This window comes from Galeopterus variegatus, unplaced genomic scaffold (assembly GCF_000696425.1).
Source record: "Galeopterus variegatus unplaced genomic scaffold, G_variegatus-3.0.2 Scaffold10840, whole genome shotgun sequence".
Classification (NCBI taxonomy): domain Eukaryota; kingdom Metazoa; phylum Chordata; class Mammalia; order Dermoptera; family Cynocephalidae; genus Galeopterus; species Galeopterus variegatus.
The window spans coordinates 28,467-48,534 of record NW_007736951.1 but is presented as its reverse complement, the minus strand read 5'-3'; the positions used below and the strand labels follow the sequence as shown (position 1 = coordinate 48,534).

Sequence of the window (20,068 nt, the reverse complement as noted above, 5' to 3'; positions counted from 1 at the left end):
TCACCACTTCCCCCTCTTCATCTATCCTACTTAAATTCAGCTTTCCCCAACCCCTATGCTCATCTCTCCACCTATCTGGATGATAAAGACCTAGCCACCTTTAGCGAGCAAATACCATTCCTGCTCCATCAAAGTACAGAAATGACTTCCACTTGGAGCCCAGTGGGAACATGGGGGTTGTCTGGGGCTTAGTTCCAGCTAAGCGACAGGAAAGAAAGGGTCTAGACCAGTACTTGCTGTTATGCTGCTCCATACTGTCAAAGCGTGGAGAGGAGCAGAGGCCTCTGGGAGCAGAGGGTGGGCCCTGCTGCTAAGCTGGAGGTGGAACAGAACCCAGCCGCTTTGGCTGGGTACTGATAGCTTCATCTGCAGGCTTATGTAAGAGAGCAGCTGGTCCCACCATTTAATTTGCCTGTGTCCACTCTTTTGATAAATACCTTTAAAAATGACTCTAGCTTTGGTTCTATTTTTCCTCTGTAGGCCTCGGGGTGCCAGGTGACTCCCTTGGCTCCTGCTATAAAGAGAATAATAAAACTGTTTTATAGAGAGGAGAAGCTTTAGCTGGAGAAGAGCTCTGTCTTCCTAGGAACCAGGGATAGTCACTAACAATCACTAACAGGAAGGACAGAGAGCCAAAAGGTCTTAGCCAATCTTACTGTCAGATGGGCAGGGGACAAGTTACCAGAGAGATGTAGGCCATCACCATCAATTTGTCAAATGACCAAAGCAGAGAGGCATAAGAAAGCATCTATGGTCCCCTAAAAGGCCTTCGAGACAGCACTGCATGTCCCCAAAGTCACTTATCATTGGGTGGAAAAACTTGAAAAGGGTCTATGTTTTAAAAGGCAGATATAACTACAGCTCTCTCCACATTCAGACAGGAGAAGGGCCAGCCCTAGTGGAGCTGGGCAACCAGTGTGCTCAGCACAGAAAGGGCAGTTGCCACTCCAGGGACTCTAGGGAAGCCCCAAGAAAACATCAGGTGAGACTTTCCTCAAGACAGACCAAGGGCAGGATCTGATGCCAGCCCCTGAAAGAACATGTAGAATTCAGAGGATGTGTGCGTGTGTGTGTACGAAGTTAACTACTCAGAAAGCTTCCTGTGATGAGGGTGGGGGTGTCAGGGTATGATAAAAAGGGCAGGATCTGATGCCAGCCCCTGAAAGAACATGTAGAATTCAGAGGATGTGTGCGTGTGTGTATACGAAGTTAACTACTCAGAAAGCTTCCTGTGATGAGGGTGGGGGTGTCAGGGTATGATAAAGCAAGGCTTTTCCTCTGGCAAAGTCACTACAGTCCTTCCTCGGACACCATGGAGTTGTGGGAGATACAGACCAGGAGTGCAGGTGCTTGGAGTACAGGATAGCAGACCGCAGGTCATGGTGGGTGGGAGCTCTGCAGGTGGGGCACTGATGAGTTTCCCCGGCAGTCCACATATTCATAGCTCTGGAAGACCACTTTGGAGTACAGGATAGCAGACCACAGGTCATGGTGGGTGGGAGCTCAGCAGGTGGGGCACTGATGAGTTTCCCCGGCAGTCCACATATTCATAGCTCTGGAAGACCACTTGCTCTGAATGGCTCAGGTAGGAACAGGTCAGCGTGCCCCTGGAGAGGAAGCAGTACTTGTTGCCACATCTGGGAGGAAAAGGCAAGCTCTGGCCTTGTTCTGCTGTCTGGGAAGGGTCGGCTTCCTCAGACCTCCCTCCCCCTACCTTCTGCTCCCCACTCTGCCAAGGCACCTGGGGTGGCTGCCCTGCCTATGTTCCAGCAGCTTCCAGACAGCCCTGTGGCTGTCGCACCAATAGCTTATAAGCAAGGTAAGACCTAGAGAAAGGGCTGGACTTGCTGTTCCCAAGATCCAACTAAGATTGATGGGGTCAGCTTGGAAGACTCTCCCCCGACCCACCACGAGGTGGAGCTGAGGTGGGACTCAAGTCAGATGTGGGAGAGGGGATATCAGGGCTCCAAGCCCTACTTACTGGATGTGCAAAAGCACATGGTGGACTTTGATTTTCAGCCAGGTACAGATTTTGCTGAGAGAAAGAGAGAGAACATGGGAACACGTTTCGCATTAAGTGGCCTGTCAGAAAGTTCAGAGGACCTGTGGGTCCCAGTTTTCCTTGTTTCCCAGGTCCCTTTCCTTCCATCAGGGACTCCAAGATGCCATTCCCACGCCTTCCCTCTCTCTCCCTCTGCGCAAGGTGAGCACGGTCACCTTGCTGCAATAGCATGGTCACCTTGATTGGCCCAGGTATATGCTGGCCCTCCTCAGCAGAAAGCAAGACACTTATCTTTCTTGACAATTCAGGCTGAACAGCCCAAGATCACATATTGTAAAGATTAACCAAATTCCAGACTGTTTTTCATTCCAATCTAGGTCCAAATAGGCAGAGGCCAGGGACCCTGAACCCTTGCACATTGCGGTCTTGGCCACAAGAGGGCAGGCCAAATGCTGGCTGCAGAGATTGTTAAGCAATCACAAAACCTGGTGGGTATTAAATGGGTTTCCAAGCCAGGCTAAGGGAGAAGAGATCAAGGGGTACTCACTATGTGTTTTCATCCCATATCCTGCTGGCTACTGCATAAAACATCTGTCAACCAAACGGGCACGGGGTTAGCCCCAACTCCAGCTGCCCCCTTCCCAACACCACACACCTTGGGACAGGGCTGGCCATGGAGAAGAGAGTCACCTGTTCACTGGCCAAAGGGCCAATGTGTAGGAGGAGGCTATCAGAAACCTGCCCCACCACAAGGGACAGGTGCAGAACCTCGATGGTCAGCTGGGTCACAGTGATAGGGTAGTAGTTGCTATTAGAGATGTTCAAGATACTCTGAGGGTGAGATAAGGAAAGGGAGAGGTGAGGGTGGCCATCCTTAGAAGGGAGAAACCAACAGTTGCAAAAGCCTGGCTCTCCAGCCTGAACCCCAGCCTACTCCGATGGGCCTCGGGTGCCCAGGACTGGTACCAGGAGCACTTCAGAGGGGCTCTTAATGGCAAGGGGCCACCTTTAAGAAGTTAAGCTGGCTCAGGATCCAGTCCCACCCCAGATGGCTTCTCTCTATTCAGTCCTGCCCATCCGGGAGGTCTCAAGCACCACCGCCCCCACTCCACCCTATGATTTATTTATCTGGCCCTGATTCTGACCCCTCACAGTGTAGAGTCTCAATCCTACACAATTTGTTACAGGGCTCATGGTTGCTTCTGCTTCTCCCTAGACTCCTAGCACCCTCTGGGTGTCATAAGATCCCTGGCTACCCATGCCCAGGGATGCAACACTGGACAGAGGCTACAGACAAGTGTTGCCGGGAAGGTGGAATTGGATGGAGCTCAGGGGCAACCACTCACTGTTATATTGAGGTGGATATCAGCTTCATCAAAGGCCACTGTAGAGGAGTTGAGGCCTGCAGGTTGCACAGCAATAGACCGGGGAAACAGGAAAAAGATGATAAAGGAGGAGGTCACCAGGCAGATAAGCACTGCCAGGAACACGAAGAGCTTCCTGTTGGAAAGTAGGACCCAGGATGGAGGAGTGGAGAAGTCTGAACACCAAGGAAACTTGGAGAGGGGGTTCAGACACTCTTTGCCATACATAAGGCTCTCCCCTACACATCACTCCCCAACAACTGCACATTTAGTTACCCAGATGTGGCCCAGAGCAGGTAGGAGCACAGGATTGAGAGGCAGGCAGTCTGGCTTCCATTCCCAGCTCTCTATTCCCTCTAACCAAATAACTCCAAGCAGCCATATTAACCTCCCCAAGCCTCGATTTCCTAGTCTGTAAAATGGAGATAATTGTACCTACCTCACAGAATTTGTTATGAGCAAATGCATGAAAATACACTAATCGCAGGTCTTGGCCCATAGCAAAAGCTCAACAAATGCTAGCTATAGAAGCAGTAAGTCCACATGAATTTTGAGAGTTCTGAATTTTGATATTGATATTCAGAACAGGACACCATCCATCCAACTAATTCAAAATTGAGATATGCATTAAAGAGCCAGCACTTTTTTAGCATCTTATGAGGGGCACTGCTAGTTTCTAATTCTAGAGTGGTGGGGGCAGGATGCGGGGGGTGGCTCCAGGCTTAAGCTGAGGACCTTGGGAGGAGGTTGCAGGGATCCATGTCAAATGGTCATGAGCCCCCCAGTGAAACCCAGGGCTGCCTCTAAGGTTCTGAAGAGTCACAGAACAGGGAGCAGTTTGTTTTCCATCTCTCCTGGGAAGAAAACAAGCAGATCTGAACTGCCACAGCGTGGGAAGTACTTGGGGAAAACTGACTGTCTCAAATCAATCACAGCCAGGGATGCTCACTACCTCCCGGAAGGACTTGCAGAGCCAAGATGTCCTTTCTGTCTTGGATAGGGTGTCATGCTTCCAGGAAGCAGTGATGCTCAGGGAAGGACACCAAGTGACCTCAGACAACATCTGTTGTGGCCAGGGCTTCTTAAACCAGGAAAATCCTGGGGAATAGGAAGTTAGTAGGTCTGAACCCAGTGAGGCTCAGGTTTTCTGGGGAAGAACCAATGGGAAAAAATTAGGGGGTATCAAAATGGGGAGACAAACAAGTGGAACAGCTCCCAGGGGTAATGGCTGGTGGAGCTGGGGGAGGAAGAAGGGCTTACGTGTGCCTGGGCTTCAGCCTCTGGTCCCCATAGGGGATGAGGGCCACCAGCTGCTTTTCCAGCTCTGTAGAAAGAGGGTGAGAGGGAGGGCCAAGAAGCATCCATGACAAATGTTTCCTGTGCCACCTTCCCAAAAGCACCCCTCCACCCCATAGCAATGTCAGAAGCATGACACCCTTGCCCCAGAGCAGGACCAAAGGCGGCAGCTCCACTTTGCCATCTCTAGAATGGAAGTGAGATTTCCATATACAGGTGTGAAGAATCTCTGAAAGCCACCTGAAAATCAAAGACACTCAGCTTCTTTGGAGAAGTAATTTGTAACTTCCTGAATGCGACGACACAGAGTGTTGGGGGCGCAGAGTGGCTAGATCCCCTCCCACCTCCCATCCCTCCACTAGGGCAGGAGGTTGGGTCTCTGCAGGGAGCCCAGGGATAGTTAGCATCTCCCTGGCCAGGCTAAGACTGAGAGACTAAAATCAGAAAAAAGATCCAACTCCATCCAAAAAGACTCAGAAGGGCTACCACCAGGCCAGCTGGCTAAGAGCTTTTCCTGGATTCCAAGCTATTTTGAGAGACTGAGGCAACTCACCTCTGGGGATCTCCCCACTGCCTTGGCAGGTGGGACAAGTCACAAAGCTGGCATCAGCAGCCCAAGGCACACAGGAACAAAAAGACTTGCTGCTATCAGTGCTGAAGTAGTTGGCAGCCTTACTAATGGTTGGGTCAGGGGGCAGGATCAACTTGTTCTCATCCTCCTGCCAAGAGCCCAGCTGGGAGAAAGTCTCACCCATTGTTCAGGGGGGATTTTTCACTAATGAGAAAAGAACAAAGTTCAGTGTTAAGCTTGTTAATATTGATGGCAGATGTAATTTTGATTTGAAGTTCTCAAGACTGGCAAGGAACCCACCAAATTTAAGCAAGTTCAAGCCTAAGGAAGATATGGTATGGAAAGTTGAGCAGTTACATGGGACTCTCAGATCAGAAATCTCAACACATTTCAGTTCCTTTTATTATTGTTAAGAGAGATCATTCTGCCTATGAAAGGGAAAAAATAGCAGCAGTATTTCGCTTTAAGGAACTTCCCTAAGTGAATGGCAGAGCAGCTATTTTTTTTTTTTTTTTCCTGGGAAAGTTCCTTCAGGGGAAGGAAACTGGATAGGGCTGCGGGGTGGGGAGGGCAGCTGTCTGGAGAGTCCCTTCATCCTCCCCAATCTTGTGATTACTCTGAAGACGTCTCTAAGAGCACCAGGGCAGAAATGCCTGAAGTCTCCCAGCTGGGTGTGGAAGGAAAGCTTCCATTTCTGAGCCTGAGCGCTGGCTTAATAGGAAGGCAGAGACTCTTTGAAACAAGGAGAAAAGAGGCTAGACTGGTCACAGGTGTAGCTAAAAACCCTACCCAAACAAGTTCTGAGAGGGAGCCTAAATCTCTTCCTCGCTGCTGAGGTGGGGTAGAAAGAAAGCCTGGGGAGGGGATAGTAACCTCGGGTTCTGTCCCCCTCACTTGAAAAGGTCAAAGCTAAATCCTGACTCTTCCCAAAAGACTCAAGAGTGGTAGCAGAATGAGACCGGCAAGGTGAGCCACACGCGGATCTTCCTGGGCTAAAATAAAGCGAGACTCACCTGGTCCGGGTCTGGGATCCGGGGCTCCTCTCAGCTGCAAGAGGTCGAGATTTCTGGTGTGCGTCTTTGGGGAGAAGGGCCTCTAGGACTGGGTGGTCGGGAGGGGCTGGGGCTAGGGCCTGCCCGGGCAAGCAGCCCCCTTCGGCAGAGTCCTGGGGGAGCAAATGCGACACGTTGGAGGGAGCGGGGAGCAAGGACCCTGGAATCCCCGGAGGGCCGCGCTGCTTCCCACCCTACTTTGAGGCTTTGTCGTGAGCCGGCCGCGTAAGCGCGAACGGAAAAGGTAGGACTTCACTGAGGGAAGATTTCAAGTCCCACCAGACACCCCGAGAACCGTCAGCTGAGCTTGGTGCCTGCGTACGCCTGTGTTGGGCGAAGAGGAGGCACAGAAGGTTCTTTGGCCCTAGTCATCGGAAGGGAAAACAGGGAGGGAGGGTCCCGGGAGTGCCTTACCCCTGGACAGAAGCGACAAAAACGGCTGCAAGCGGAATCGAAAGTGCGGGAGAAGAGCACTCGCGGCGAGTTCCCACCCGGACTCTCGGGAAGCTCCGCCCCAGCTGCTCCGGGCCGCCTCCCCCCGCCCACGCGCTGCTGGAGACGCTCTCGCTCTTCAGATGTCACCCGAGGTTCCGGAAGGAGCAGCCAGGCCAAGTCAGAGTTTCCAAGAACATTTATTTCACCATTCTTTAAATGGTTATGTACAAGTACAACAAGGCGGATGACCGAACCCACGGGCCCTCTTGGACCCTTACTATAAGACTCAGATAGTCAAGACAGGTCCCGCCCGAAGTCAACCCGATTACACACACCCTGCCGCTCGGCCTTCTACCCAGAAGCCCCGAAAAAACGTTTTAAATAATAGTTGGCTTGCGGTCTGAATTCCGGTTTATTTAGTAGCATTCAAGAGTTACACTGTAAATAAACATCATTATGGCTAATGATTAATTAAAATCGTCATTCATTATAAATACCAACCAGGTTAATAATACTATTTTAACTATCCTTCCTCCTTGGGTCTGGGGTGCAGATTCTTCTGGAAGTCATTTTCATGAATAAAATCTAAAGCATTTTTTGTTACCTCTTCCTTCACCAACCGTACCCAAGACTCCTGTCTGTAAACAGTGTGAACCTGGGCCCCCTGAAAGCAAGCTCTTTCCCATTCATCCCGGAGCTAAAACAAAACTTTCAGTGAGTTTGCCCCTATCCAGGTTTTGCAAAACACTAGCCGCCTCTTCCTGTTTCAGGCTCTCTAGGGCTAGATACCTCCGAACAGATTTCAAACATTCAAGAAGTCATCAGCATTTCCTATGTCTCTCACACATATCCTCACCCCTGAACTTTACTGCTATTAATGAAGGTGCCTTTCACTTTTCACGTTTCTACTACCCCCACTCTACCGTAAAATAAGATCTGCCTTGACATTAAGACAAAAGGTTACTGTTAAACTTAATTTTCCCTTTAAGTAATAGAAGGATTTCTTTCCTTTTCTACAGGATTAGCAAAATATTTCACACTACCTAAACTTTTTTCCTTAAATAAAAGAAAAATATATGCAAAATTACAATAGACACTGCTCCAAAGGTGCTGGTGGGTTAATTAGCACACTTTTCTCTCCTTCTGTTGAAATGCAGAGATTTACGGAAGGCAGATACCTTTAAATGCACCAATAGGGTCTTTGGAAAGAAACGGTGCCAATTACAAAGTCTTGGAGGAAAATGACTTTGCTCCTGACAAGGAAAGAGTAGCAACGTTTCTATCATGCTCTGGGTGTTATACCAATGCCACATAGCTATGAGGCTTGGGGTAGGTTACAGAAATTATAAGAATGATTATCGAAAACAATTTCCAAAGTTAATTTCTTTTAAAAACTGACAATTAACAGATATCCCCCTAAAAACATCCACATTAAGCAAAGAAAAATAACTACAATACAAGCAGAAAGAAAATGGTTGTACAGGAGGTTATACTCTTCAAAGCACTGAAATGGAGTTTTGTCCAAACCAATTGAAAAACTGTCTTCTTACTATTCGTCCAAAGTCTAAAGTGAAAATTTAAGTTCTGGTCTTTGATTTGTTCCAAAAAAATACTGTAACAGGTATTGTCTTGATAATTCAATCAAGGCCTCTATATAGATACATCAGATTAAAAAACAAGCAAGGGCTTCTACCTCACACCTCAATGACAGAATAAAGATAATAAAAATTTAAGTTCTGGTCTTTGATTTGTTCCAAAAAAATACTGTAACAGGTATTGTCTTGATAATTCAATCAAGGCCTCTATATAGATTCATCAGATTAAAAAACAAGCAAGGGCTTCTACCTCACACCTCAATGACAGAATAAAGATAATCTCTGAGCAGCTGGCAGTTATTTAATACAAGGTCGCTCTCTTCAATAGCGGTGGCTGTACCAGTCATTGTTGTTGACCTGAAGGAGTTCTGTCACAACCTGCAGGATGTTGTAATTGTGTTTCTTCAGCAGCCTTAGGTTCAGCTGCCTGTCACAGAATCCCATTTCAAAGAGATGGGCCATCAGGGCTGCTGTCTGATCTTCGGAAACTACTGGCTGTGCAGAGATGAGAAAAGTAGAACAACATTTTCTGTTTAATTTAAATGTTTTTCTTATTAAGAAATGTGTAAGAGTATAGCATTCTTGTCAACCTGATACCTGATACCAATGGGCCTTCTGAGGAAGTATGGACTGGGAAAGCCCTGCTTTAGATTAGCTATGTTTGTACCCGAAGGAGGAGAGAAGAGAAACCGGGGAACTAATGAACTATCCTTCGTACTAAGAGAATGCTTCAGAAGGGACTTTCTGAAAGAAAAATTCTTTGGCCAGATAAAGGAAAAGATAAAAACAACCCATGGAGACCCTGTGAACATAAAGGTAATTATGATGATGGATGAGTGTGAGCAAGATAAGAGAGACTGCTATGAAGATAAGGGAAAATTTGTCAGATATGTAAATGAGCTGGACAAACAACTGCTTGCAAAATTACATCCGGGTCAGGCTTCTTGACTCTCCCCCCAAAGAATAGAAGCAATCCAGATAAGAGAAAGCTAACATTCATTTACCTCCCTCTTTGGACCAAGGCCTGTGGCAGACACATTACCTTCCTAAATCCTAACAACACTTGTTCTATTATTATCTGTGGAAGCTTATTGACTTTGGAGGCAGATAACTTAGGCTCAAACCCTAACTCTACCATTTACTTATCAAATATACTAAATATCAATCCCCTTATTTATGAAATGGAGATGCAATATACTTTCTATTTTGCAGGGTTGTTAAAAAAGTATATAAAGATGAGAACAGTATGTAAACATATTGAGCACAGCCTCTGTCATTTCCCTCTACACCTAATTTCATTCTTCCCCTCTTCCCTCTTATTTCAGAATAGATTATCCGTCCTCCTTTCCAGGTTAATCATTCCACATGCCCTTTGCTTTGTATCTCATTACCAATCACCACTTCAGAAATCTTTATCAGTTATCTGCTCTCTTTTTATCATTAACTTCTTTTGCTACTGGCTTGCCCATCTCAAGTCTTACCCATCTTTGAAAATGTCTCCTTCTGCCTTATGCCTCCTCGCTTTTGCCCTCTGCTTCCCTTTGTGGCCTAGCTATTTCAGACTGGGGCATACTTGCACTCTCGAATTCCTCACTAACAATTCACATCTCTCTACAGCATCTAGCACTGTTGACCATGTCCCCCTCACTAAAACACTCTTCCCTAAGTTCCAGCACAGAACTCTCTCCTCATTTTCCTCCTAGTTCTCAGTCATCTTTGAAGGGTCCTCCTTTTCCTGATCCTTAAAGGCTGCTTCTTGCCTTCCCTATTCTACCTCTCATCCAATCATATGGCTCCTGTATGACAGTGGCTCTCAAACTTTATTGCTAGGCCAAATTTCTCCCCTATGATCCAAATGTATATATCCAATGCACTCTGGACATCTTTACCTTTACCTGGATATGCCTCAAACTCAACACTATCCAAGACTGACCTAATTTTCTTCTCCTCCTACTCAAATACATCCCTCTTAATGAATGGTATTTTCCACTGCCTAAGCCAGAAGCCTGAGATTTATCCTTGACTTCTTTTTAGCCACTTAATCATGGTCTCCAGGTTCTGCCATTTCTCTCTCTTAATTATTTCTTCTACCCTTCCTTTCCACCTAAACATGAATTTTCTTTTTTTTATTTTTTTTTTTGTCCTTTTTTTTTTTGTGACCGGTAAGGGGATCGCAACCCTTGGCTTGGTGTCGCCCGCACCGCCTTTCTTTTCTTTTTTTTTTTTTTTGGCCTTTTTTTTTTTGTGACCGGTAAGGGGATCGCAACCCTTGGCTTGGTGTCGCCCGCACCGCGCTCAGCCAGTGAGCGCACCGGCCATCCCCATATAGGATCCGAACCCGTGGCGGGAGCGCCACCGCGCTCCCAGCGCCGCACTCTCCCGAGTGCGCCACGGGCTCGGCCCTAAACATGGATTCTTATATAGATTTCTTTAGTGGCTCCACCAGCCCCCACACTGCAGCAGAATGATCTTACTCAGAACAAATCTGATCATGTTAATCACTTCCTTAAAACCCTTCCACAGTTCCTCCCATTAGCCTTAAAATAAAATCCCAACCCCTTAACACAGCATCCGGCCTACATATTTGGTCTTTCCTCTTCTACTCTTTTCCTCAAACCAGACTTGCCCTCCACACTCCCATTTCTAAGTGTTTTTACTGGTGATGGAGTTTGGATGTGCTGTCCCCTCCAAAATTCATGTGGAAATTTGATCTCCAATGTGGCAGTGTTAGAGGCTGATTGAGTCATGGGGGTGGACCCCTCATGAATGGATTAATGCTCTACCTGGGGGAGGGGGGATTAATGAGTCAGTTCTTGCTCTATTAGTTCCCACGAGAGCTCGTTGCTTAAAAAAAACCTGGCACCTTCTCTCTCTCTCTTGCTTCCTTTCTCCTGCTTCCTCTCTCACCATGTGATCTGCTTGTACCTGGCCAGCTGCCTGCCACTTTTCTGCCATGAGTAGAAGCAGCCTGAGGCCTGTACCAGATGCAGCTATCCCAGAATCGTAAGCCAAATAAACCTCTCTTCTTTATAAATTACCCAGTTTCAGGTATTCTGTTATAGCAACACAAAACTCACTAATACAACTGGCTACTGCCCTTTCTAAAAATCTCTCTTTCCTGATGAACACTTACTTTATCCTTTAGAACTCAGTTCAGGCATCATCTACCAGGAAGCCTTCCTTGGCCTCACCAGGCTGGGGTGTTCCATCTATCTGACAGCACCAGCATAGTATCTTACCCTGTATTGTAAAATCTGTTTACTTCACTTGTTTCCCAAAGTCTTTCCCATAGTCTTCCTCTGGGCAGGAACAGATGTCTTTTTCATAGTGTAGCTCTAGCCCCTAGGATAGCTCCCCTCTATATATAGTAGGTCCTCAACAAACATTAGGTCCATCTCCTTTCCTCCCCTAAGTAACTTGGCTAAAGTCCTAGAGCTAGAAAGTGGCAGAGCTGTATGTTAACCAAAAACTAAATCTAAAGCCCATGCTCTTTTCACAATGCCATGTTATTCTCTAACCCAGACAGATGCCATCATTTTCACTGGTGACTTGGAGTTGAGGTTCAGCAAATAAAATACACACTGACCTGTGCAGTGACTGGTGGCCCAGCAAACAGGGCCTTGTATGCAGAGGCAGCAACAGACAAAGCCCCCTTCATCAGTCCTCCAGCAATGCTGTTACCATGGTGGTGCCTGTAGAGGAAAACCAAATTATATCCCCAAATAAACATAAACCATTATCTTCTTACAAGATAATCTGGGCTTTAATCCTTGAAAGAAAATGAGATTTCCTTAAGAGAAAAAAATCAGATGTAAAAAGGGAATGTGATTGTTTTCATATCAGTTTTACAGCTATAAATCTTAGTTTGATGTAGGGCCCAGCTCTGTTAGTGCAAAATATGGCACTGAAGGAAACACACCATTCTTGGTTAGCATGCCAGCTTTCAATCCTAGCTGTAAATTAATGTGGTCAAGGTCACCGTGATGTATTGACAGTCTGTCTACTGGATTATTATCTCAGAGAAAACACCTTGCAAAGGAAATGTGATTTTCTGGACACTGCTCTGAGGTTACTGGGAGCAGAGAGGCAGGTGTGTCTAAGAAAAAATCACTAAGATGCACACTGCGCTTGACCTTCCTGCCTTCCCTTCTGGTACTAAGGGTGAGGTGAATTTGAGTGCACACCTTGTCTGGAATGTGAACACTCCTAAACATCAGCTTTAGCCTTTTGTACAGTGTTGCTCAAAAGCTTTAGGAGATATAAGAAGGAATAAGAGCTCTCCTCTGCTCTCTGAAGATGGGCACACGCTCTGAGAGGCTCTTTTAAGCAGAAGCAATACTCGGATATCCACCTGCTTCTGAAGAAGAGACTGCACAAGGTCATTACCTTGAGTGGTCATAGCTCTTCTGTCTGCTGTTTACAAGTCCTGATGAGCCTCTGGGCTCTAAAAGCAAAAGAGCTGTTGGTTAGATGCAGCATCCGTAAGTGCCTGTTTCCTAACCCACAGCAAGGCTATTACCAAGGCAGGTGGCAATCTGATTACAATGTTTGAAGTCTCTCTTTTTTAAAAAAGTATTTGGGAAGTTTTACGTGTGGCTTAAGTAAGTAATAAGGAGAAACTGTCCAGAAATGCAATGCACAGTGACTGTTTATTGAATCAGAAAAATTAATTCTATAATCTTATCACATTGTTATATTAGTTCTCTAGTACTTTTAGGTCTGGCTTTTTGGGAAAAATTGAGGAGTAACTTTGAGGGTCTATTCACAACTTCATAGTGCTATTGTTGGTTTCCACTAAAAAGGAGCAAACAAAAAGAGATAAAGCTCAAGCTAGTCATTACCTCCTCTGCTCTGATCAGGGATTGAAGAAACTTCTGGTATGTTAACTGGTAAATCCACTTCTGGGGAACCATGATGCTGTACACAAGGGGTCCTCTCAGAAAGATACAATATTGAAAGTAAGTCAAAAAGGCACCTATGGCAATGGTGGAGAAACAGTAAACACAACACAGCAGTGCCACATTCTATACAGAGGCTTCACATTTCTGATCCAGATCACATGTGAATCTATGGCTCGGTCAGAAAGGCTGCACTCTACTCCCGGTTTTCCTCTTTAGCCACAGTTAAGCTAGAAGGATTGGCTTCGGTTTGGTCACTTCTGCCTATGTCAGCTGGTGTTGACAAAGGGAAATGTCCAGCTCCCTGGGAGAATGGTTATATTATAGTCAAGACTCCAACATTTTCTATACTATCAGAAGAGAACAATGACTCAAACTGAGTAGAGAATTAAAATAATTTCTATTTGGTTTTGTTGTGTATATTTTTTCCATATTAGATTTAACTTTTTCTTTTCTTTTTTTTTTTTTTTGTCTTTTTCCATGTCCGGCAATGGATCACAACCCTCAGTGTCGCCCCCGTACTGGACTGGGACCGGCAATGGGATCGCAACCCTCGGCGCTGCTCCTGTGCCTCGCTCAGCCAGTGAGCGGGAACCGGTCTGTATGTGGGATCCAAACACTCAGCGGGAGCGCCGCCGCACTTCCCAAGCGGCGCACTAGCGCAGTGCGCCACCGGGCCGGCCCTAGATTTAACTTTCTAATTACACTTTGTATGGGTTAATATGACTGCTTGCTACCTTTACCCATGAATCAATAGAACAATCAGGGGAGGTCCAGGAATGTTTGTGTTTAAAAACTGGCTCTTGGGCTGACCAGGTTATCTCAGTCGGTAAGAGCATGATGTTGGGGCCGGCCCGTGGCTCACTTGGTAGAGTGCGGTGCTAATAGCGCCAAGGCCCCGGGTTCGGATCCCACACAGGGATGGCCGGTTCGCTCACTGGCTGAGCGTGGTGCTGACAACACCAAGTCAAGGGTTAAGATCCCCTTACCGGTCATCTTTTAAAAAAAAAAAAGAGCATGATGTTGACAACCAGGTCAAGGATCTGGATCCCCATACCGGCCAGCCAACAACAACAACAACAAAAAGCCTAAATAAATAAATAAAAACTGGCTCCCAATACTCAAAGAATAAGCAGACAGACTAAACTCAGAAAATTAAGGTTGACTAAAACAAGTATTTCTTTAAATCCAGAATCCACAAATACCAGGAAATAGGACTTTTAATCATCTAAATTCAGACTTCACTATGGGAGATAGTCTCTTCCCATGCTGATGGAAAAGCAGGTTTTGAGATCAAGTTGATTTCTCTCACTACTTTACCTCTGAAGAACATGATGGGGGTGTGGATGGTACCTGGGCAGCGGTGGTGGAAGCCCCACCACCTCTGGGATAAGGGGCACCATTTCCAGAGTCTGTGAGGTCATGAGGATGTCACTGATGCTGTGCTCCTGTGGCTGCTTCTCCCCTCCAGGGAGTCTCTCCTCAGCTCTGGCTGGTTCCTGCCCAGCCTCAACCCCACGCTCGCCTTCAGCCCCTCGCTCCAAGCCTGGCTGCGAGAGTGCAGAGCTGTACATGGAGTCCCCCAGGGGGCGGCTGGTATCAAAGCACTCAGGCAGGATGATGATGTAATCCTCTGAGGAAGCAGAGGACTGACTCTGAACTTCATCTTTGAACTCCTCCTCCTCCTCCTCCTCCTCCACAACTTCTTCCTCAGTGATATGGATAATCTCCTCCCTCTCATCTTCAAGTGGTCTCTCTTCATGCAAGGCAAATTTCACTAAAGGATGAAAGCAACCAATTTTAAGGTAGAAGCTAAAAACATCCCCTAGTACTATCCTTACTTGGATCCTTGCCTTGTGGATCACGAGCTAGAATTATAAAAGCCAGAGGAGAAGGAAGAACCAGAGGGAAGGGCTGCTGCTAGAACCATGGCTATATTCTAAGTTTGAAGACTACGTAAAATTAATAGAACCAAAGCTCAAAAACAAGGTAGGCAGAAACACTCAGCTCTCTGCAATGCACCAGGAATCTTAAAATGAGGAGGCCCTGTTCTTTTTCCTCTTCAAATGATGATTACTATACTGAGATATGGTTTAAATCAAAACTGATATACTAGCTAACAGTGCTATAAAAGGTACCCATAAATCCTACCAGAATAACGACGGTGAACATTTTGGTGTAAGTCCTTCTAGAACTTTTTGTTATGCATTTGTACATATGTGTGAAAAAAGTAGATATATGTATAAACTTTAAACAAAAGTGAGACAAATCATATTTAAAGGTACAGGTCAAATTTCATTATAATAAATACATAATTTTAATTTTTGGATAGTTCTTGAAATATACAGTATTGGTTTTACCTATCTGGTATTTAGAAGTTTGTTATAAAGGTATTTATTACAGCAGAATTTAACCTTGAGAAACTTAGTTTGGTTCTCCTGCTCCTACCCACTATTTCAGACTATTGCCCTTGCAGAAAGCAGACAACTCAGCTGCCAAGAAGTCGTCTCTGCTGAGGAGTTCTGTCAACTTACAGGAAGACTCCTTACTACAGAATCCAGGCAGCACAACTGGCTGCTGTTCTTCTGTGGAATGCAGGTGTAATTCTATCCCTGAGAAAGTGTAGAAATGAGTTATGGTAGTTTCTTTGCTCCTGATACTCTAATTAGAACAGTCAGGTAGCATATGCAAAGACTAAAGAAACAAATGATCAGAATTTCTAAGAAAGACCACTCTCCCTCCACTCTCAGTGAAGAGTACTACTGGGCTGGCCCATTAGTTCAGCTGGTTACAGCACAGTGTTGCTAACACCAAGGTCAAGGGTTTGGATCCCCATACTGGCTAGCTGCCCCCCCCCCAAAATAAAAGAAGAGCACTGTTAACTACTCAGGCCTGGAAATCACAATTCAAATGCCACCCGACAAGGTGGGAAAAATTTAGGGACACTCACTCTGCAGGGACTTCTGTCTGCAAGGGGGGTTGTGATCAGGGGCAGCATCCAAGGTAAGGGATCGGATTACAGTCTCACACACAAACTGGGTCCCACTCAGGTCTTCTGCTTCCTCCACTGAAGCAGTGTTCTCAGCCTTCCTCTTTACTGACACTGTCGAATCTGAAAGAGACATGGACCTTGTCTGCACATTGTGTTCAAAGTGCTCAGGAGCTTTTACCAGTCATTACTCATGCTGAGACTATGCCAAGGAATAACTGTTATCTATGCCATGTAAGGTGGAGACTTCAAAAAATAAGGTGCTACAGAAAACCCATTTAGATGCTATGGTAAGTTTAGTAGGAAGTAGGTGTAAAAATAGGGTGTGGTATGGAAGGATGCAAATACTTTACAAATATTTAACCCCTTACCAGGAAGTACTTTAAATCCTGCCCCTTCACTCTCTTCCTGTATCTGCCCCAAGACTGGCTTCTCTATTAAAGGACTGTCATGTGGCAGAGGAGACATGCAGGGAGTCATATCTGGAGAATGAAGACAGGAGAACCATCAACAGAGAAAAAGCATCACATCATCAACAGTTAGTGTTCCGAAGCAGCAGTTCACAGCCATCCTGCCTCCTATAGGGCTATAATAAACTCAGGTATGCTTCAACACCTGTTGTAAAGATTTTCTACAGATCATTAGGTGTGCAAGTATCTCAGAAAGATCAATCCATCCAGGAAGAATCATAAACAGTTATTTGGGGGGCTGGCCCGTGGCTCACTCGGGAGTGAGGTGCTGATAACACCAAGGCCACGGGTTCGGATCCCATATAGCGATGGCCGGTTAGCTCACCTGGGAGAGCGTGGTGCTGACAACACCAAGTCAAGGGTTAAGATCCCCTTACCAGTCATCTTTAAAAAAAAAAAAAAAAAGATAAACGGTTATTTGGCCTGGAATGCTATGGCCAAGATGCAGGGTTGTCAATTTAAAGGAACAAAGGGACACAAAAATCTAGAGAAAAATAGATATAGTCCCATTATGGTGAAGAAGTCTTGAACAAGCTTTGTTGTTGCTTCTGACAGACAATGAGCAAAAAAGGGAAAAGGACCCATACATACCAGCATTACTATCACATTGTGGGAGAAATCCTTGCACCTATTTCCTAAGAATAAAACACTAACTAACAGAGGCTAGGCTGCGGTATTTCTGTGCCTGCTAATAAAATAAACAAGATGAACTTAGTAACATTCTTACCCACAGGAGTGTTGTGGGGCACTCTCTCCAACTCTTGGACAATGTTTATATCCAAAAGCTCAAAGGACAGCAGGTCCTGAAAAAAAGATGGGCAGTGTTAGGCTGCTTGCAGTGCATGCTGAAGCTATGTTTTGTCTCGATGGAACTTAGACCATTGAGCTCCATATCTTCTTGGATTCAACTTTGTCCACATTCATGGCTCTCCTCAGTCAAATGCAAACAGGAACAGTTAAATGGGAACTAGATGTTCAAATGACCAAATGGCAGGAAAGAGAGAAAATGCAGTGGGTGTGAAGGTGAACCAGATAGCTAAAATGAAGAGGCAACTAAAAGGAAGTTATGGGGAAGCACAGGATTGAGTTCTCAATTCAAAGAGAAAACAGTTTATAAACTTGCTTCCATGGGTGATTTCCTTCCCATTAAATGCATCTGACTAGATCAAAGTGGATGCATATCTCTAACTTCCTGGGTACCACCTATAGCTATACTTTCTCTTCAACAAGGTAAAAACTCTTCCCCCAATGCTCTTTCTGTCTCTTGCCCTTCAAAGTGCTGAATCTTCCACCTGGGCAGTCAGAAGGTCCACAGATGGGATGTAGAGCTCCCTCTCGCTGGCAACATTTTTTGTCTTCTCTGGGATGCAAGTTCCTGTCCCTTCCATCTGCTCAGTGGCTTTACCAAACTGAATTTCTTCTTTAGACAGAAGAAAAGTTTCCTATAGAGACAAACCATTGGGACAAATTTTAGGCCCTCAACAGAACTCAAGAAGCAGGCTGACAATGCTTCCCCCTAAAACAAAAACAGTGCTATATCTCTACATTTAAAAAACAAAAACAAAACTGTTTCAGTATAATTTTAGATTTAGAGAAAAGTTGCAAAAATAGTTCAGACAGTTCATATATTACCCCTTCACCCAGCTTTCCTTAGTGACAGCAACTTATATTAACCATACAAACCAGGAAATTAACACTGGGTAACTCTAAACTTAAGCAGTAAATACTATGCCTCGCTAATACAGGGAAGCTGCATAAAAAATTCTATTCATCAAGTAACAACAAGGGCAAGGCTTATTAGTATTTAGGGAACATACACAGGGCTATTTCAGTGGAGAAGAATGTTAAGGAGCAAAGCTATCAGTTCAGCAGTTCCATAGGCCAGGCCAGGCTAGGCAGCCCTTCTTGCCCTTGTGCAGCCAAGAAGCTGACCAAGCACCATTACAAGGAGATACAAAAGCATTCAGGGACTGCCTACACCAAGATTCTAAGGACATTAAAACAAAGCCCCTAAAGACTAAGCCAAATATCAGCATAAAATGTGTTGGGGAGGAGAAGATAACCTATTCATGATTCATGGAAGAAAGACTAGTCATGAGTAGGCTCTTTTAAGTTTCAGTCACCCCACTCCCCCAAATCTGAGTAAATATCTTGGGATACTGGGCCACAGCCAAGTCAATACTCACCTCTTGCTGGCAGGTGAGATCATCAGCTTTGCCTGAGCTTATCAAGCCCTTTTCAATGTCATCAGGGCTCTCTGTGGAGGGGAAAGGATCTACTATGATACTGCACCAGACCCGAGGCCCAAACTGTTGGCCTTTGTGAGAAAGACGCCAATGGGAAGTGTATGTTCCCTCCAAGGCTGGAGCAATGAACTCCACAGACACAACTCCCACGTGGCCGGCCTTCAGGCAGGGAACGAAAACATCCTTCTTTTCTGTAGAAGCCAAAGTCAGGTTTCCCCACATGAACTTGAGCTGAAAAGAACAATAACAAGAGAAACAAAGCTTGTCAGCTGAGCACTCTGCCACTTCAAATCACATCTTCACATTTTTAAGGGAAAAAAATACCTTAGTGTCTGCACTCCATTTTACATTTCCCGTATTTTTCATCCTCCAATGTTTGATAAACTTGGTTCCTGGCTGAAGGTGAGTCCCATCAGGCAAATTCTCATCCACAAATGCTGCGCTGAGTGTTGGCATAACTGGGGCACAGGGCTGCAAAGGGAGCCTGAACAGAAATTCAGATGCTTAGTTAGTTCCTGTTGGGTGTGAAGGCTTCTGAATATTCCACACTGTAGCTCAAGAAGCTGACTATGACTCTTGAGGATGTACTAATGTACTTGCCTTAAAAATAACACTAATAAGGGCTGGCTGGTTAGCTCACTTAGTCAGAGCATGGTGCTGATAACACCAAGGTCAAGGGTTCAGATCCCCCTACTGTTCAGCTGTCCCCCCCTGCAACTCTCTCCAAAAGAAAAACCTAATACAACAAACAAACAAAAAAACCCAGAAGACAGATCTGACTCCTGAGCTAAAAAGCCATGGAGAGGATGATTGATTGGGTCCATAAATACAACAACTAGAGTCAGGCTCTTAAAACATTTGCTACTTTTGCTTCAAATCCAGACTGTCCCCAGTGAAGAGAGATCACACCAACCAAGTTCTGAACCTTACTGGTTTCTATCTTTCTGAAGAAGGTAACAAAGCAAGAGTCAAAAATAACTACCGGGGGCTGGCCCGGTGGTGCACTGCTACAGTGCGCCGCTTGGGAGCACGGCGGCGCTCCCACCGAGGGTTCGGATCCCACATACAGACCGGCCGCTCACTGGCTGAGCGAGGTGCGGGAGCAACACCGAGGGTTGCGATCCCGTTGCCGGTCCCGGTCCGGTACGGG

At 45.8% G+C, this 20,068-nt stretch overlaps 2 protein-coding genes across 10 annotated transcripts in view; both read right to left on the bottom strand.

The window, feature by feature from the left end:
* Positions 1–1,160: 1,160 nt before the first annotated feature.
* On the bottom strand, positions 1,161–6,787 carry TMEM106A (transmembrane protein 106A). 5 transcript variants are annotated; one of them, XM_008594473.1, is made up of 10 exons: positions 6,700–6,787; positions 6,254–6,398; positions 5,216–5,439; positions 4,627–4,690; positions 3,349–3,502; positions 2,693–2,833; positions 2,550–2,593; positions 1,982–2,035; positions 1,565–1,607; positions 1,161–1,455 (listed from the first exon to the last, which is right to left on the bottom strand). In XM_008594473.1, exons 3-10 carry the CDS (start codon positions 5,415–5,417, stop codon positions 1,378–1,380), a joined length of 780 nt encoding a protein of 259 aa, XP_008592695.1. In that variant the 5' UTR covers positions 5,418–5,439; positions 6,254–6,398; positions 6,700–6,787; the 3' UTR covers positions 1,161–1,377. The 5 variants fall into 5 exon arrangements, with proteins under 5 accessions (XP_008592695.1, XP_008592697.1, XP_008592693.1 ...); XM_008594475.1 differs by lacking the exon at positions 2,550–2,593; XM_008594471.1 differs by lacking the exon at positions 1,161–1,455 and having other exon boundaries at positions 1,467–1,607.
* Positions 6,788–8,594: 1,807 nt separating this feature from the next.
* The window catches only part of NBR1 (neighbor of BRCA1 gene 1), a 29,380-nt gene continuing 17,906 nt past the window's right edge, over positions 8,595–20,068 (bottom strand). For 3 of the 5 annotated variants that reach the window (XM_008594467.1, XM_008594469.1, XM_008594468.1), the window contains 11 exons: positions 19,243–19,402; positions 18,859–19,149; positions 17,965–18,114; positions 17,400–17,475; positions 16,574–16,684; positions 16,164–16,325; positions 14,567–14,990; positions 13,157–13,248; positions 12,702–12,759; positions 11,902–12,007; positions 8,595–8,810 (listed from right to left, as the gene is read on the bottom strand). In XM_008594467.1, the coding sequence (XP_008592689.1) occupies positions 8,637–8,810; positions 11,902–12,007; positions 12,702–12,759; positions 13,157–13,248; positions 14,567–14,990; positions 16,164–16,325; positions 16,574–16,684; positions 17,400–17,475; positions 17,965–18,114; positions 18,859–19,149; positions 19,243–19,402 (1,804 nt within the window). In that variant the 3' untranslated portion in view covers positions 8,595–8,636. Of the gene's footprint in view, positions 8,811–11,901; positions 12,008–12,701; positions 12,760–13,145; positions 13,249–14,566; positions 14,991–16,163; positions 16,326–16,573; positions 16,685–17,399; positions 17,476–17,964; positions 18,115–18,858; positions 19,150–19,242; positions 19,403–20,068 lie in introns of those variants that run through there. The other 2 variants (XR_552196.1, XM_008594470.1) reach the window with 2 other exon arrangements.

Coding starts and splice junctions, on each gene's coding strand:
- TMEM106A (XM_008594473.1), bottom strand. CDS start 5,417: ATGGGTGAGACTTTCTCCCAGCTGGGCTCTTGGCAGGAGGATGAGAAC. Junction 3,503..4,626: donor AGGCTGAAGCCCAGGCACAC/GTAAGCCCTTCT, acceptor ACTTTCCAACAG/GAAGCTCTTCGTGTTCCTGG. Junction 2,594..2,692: donor GCCCTTTGGCCAGTGAACAG/GTGACTCTCTTC, acceptor TTTGGTTGACAG/ATGTTTTATGCAGTAGCCAG.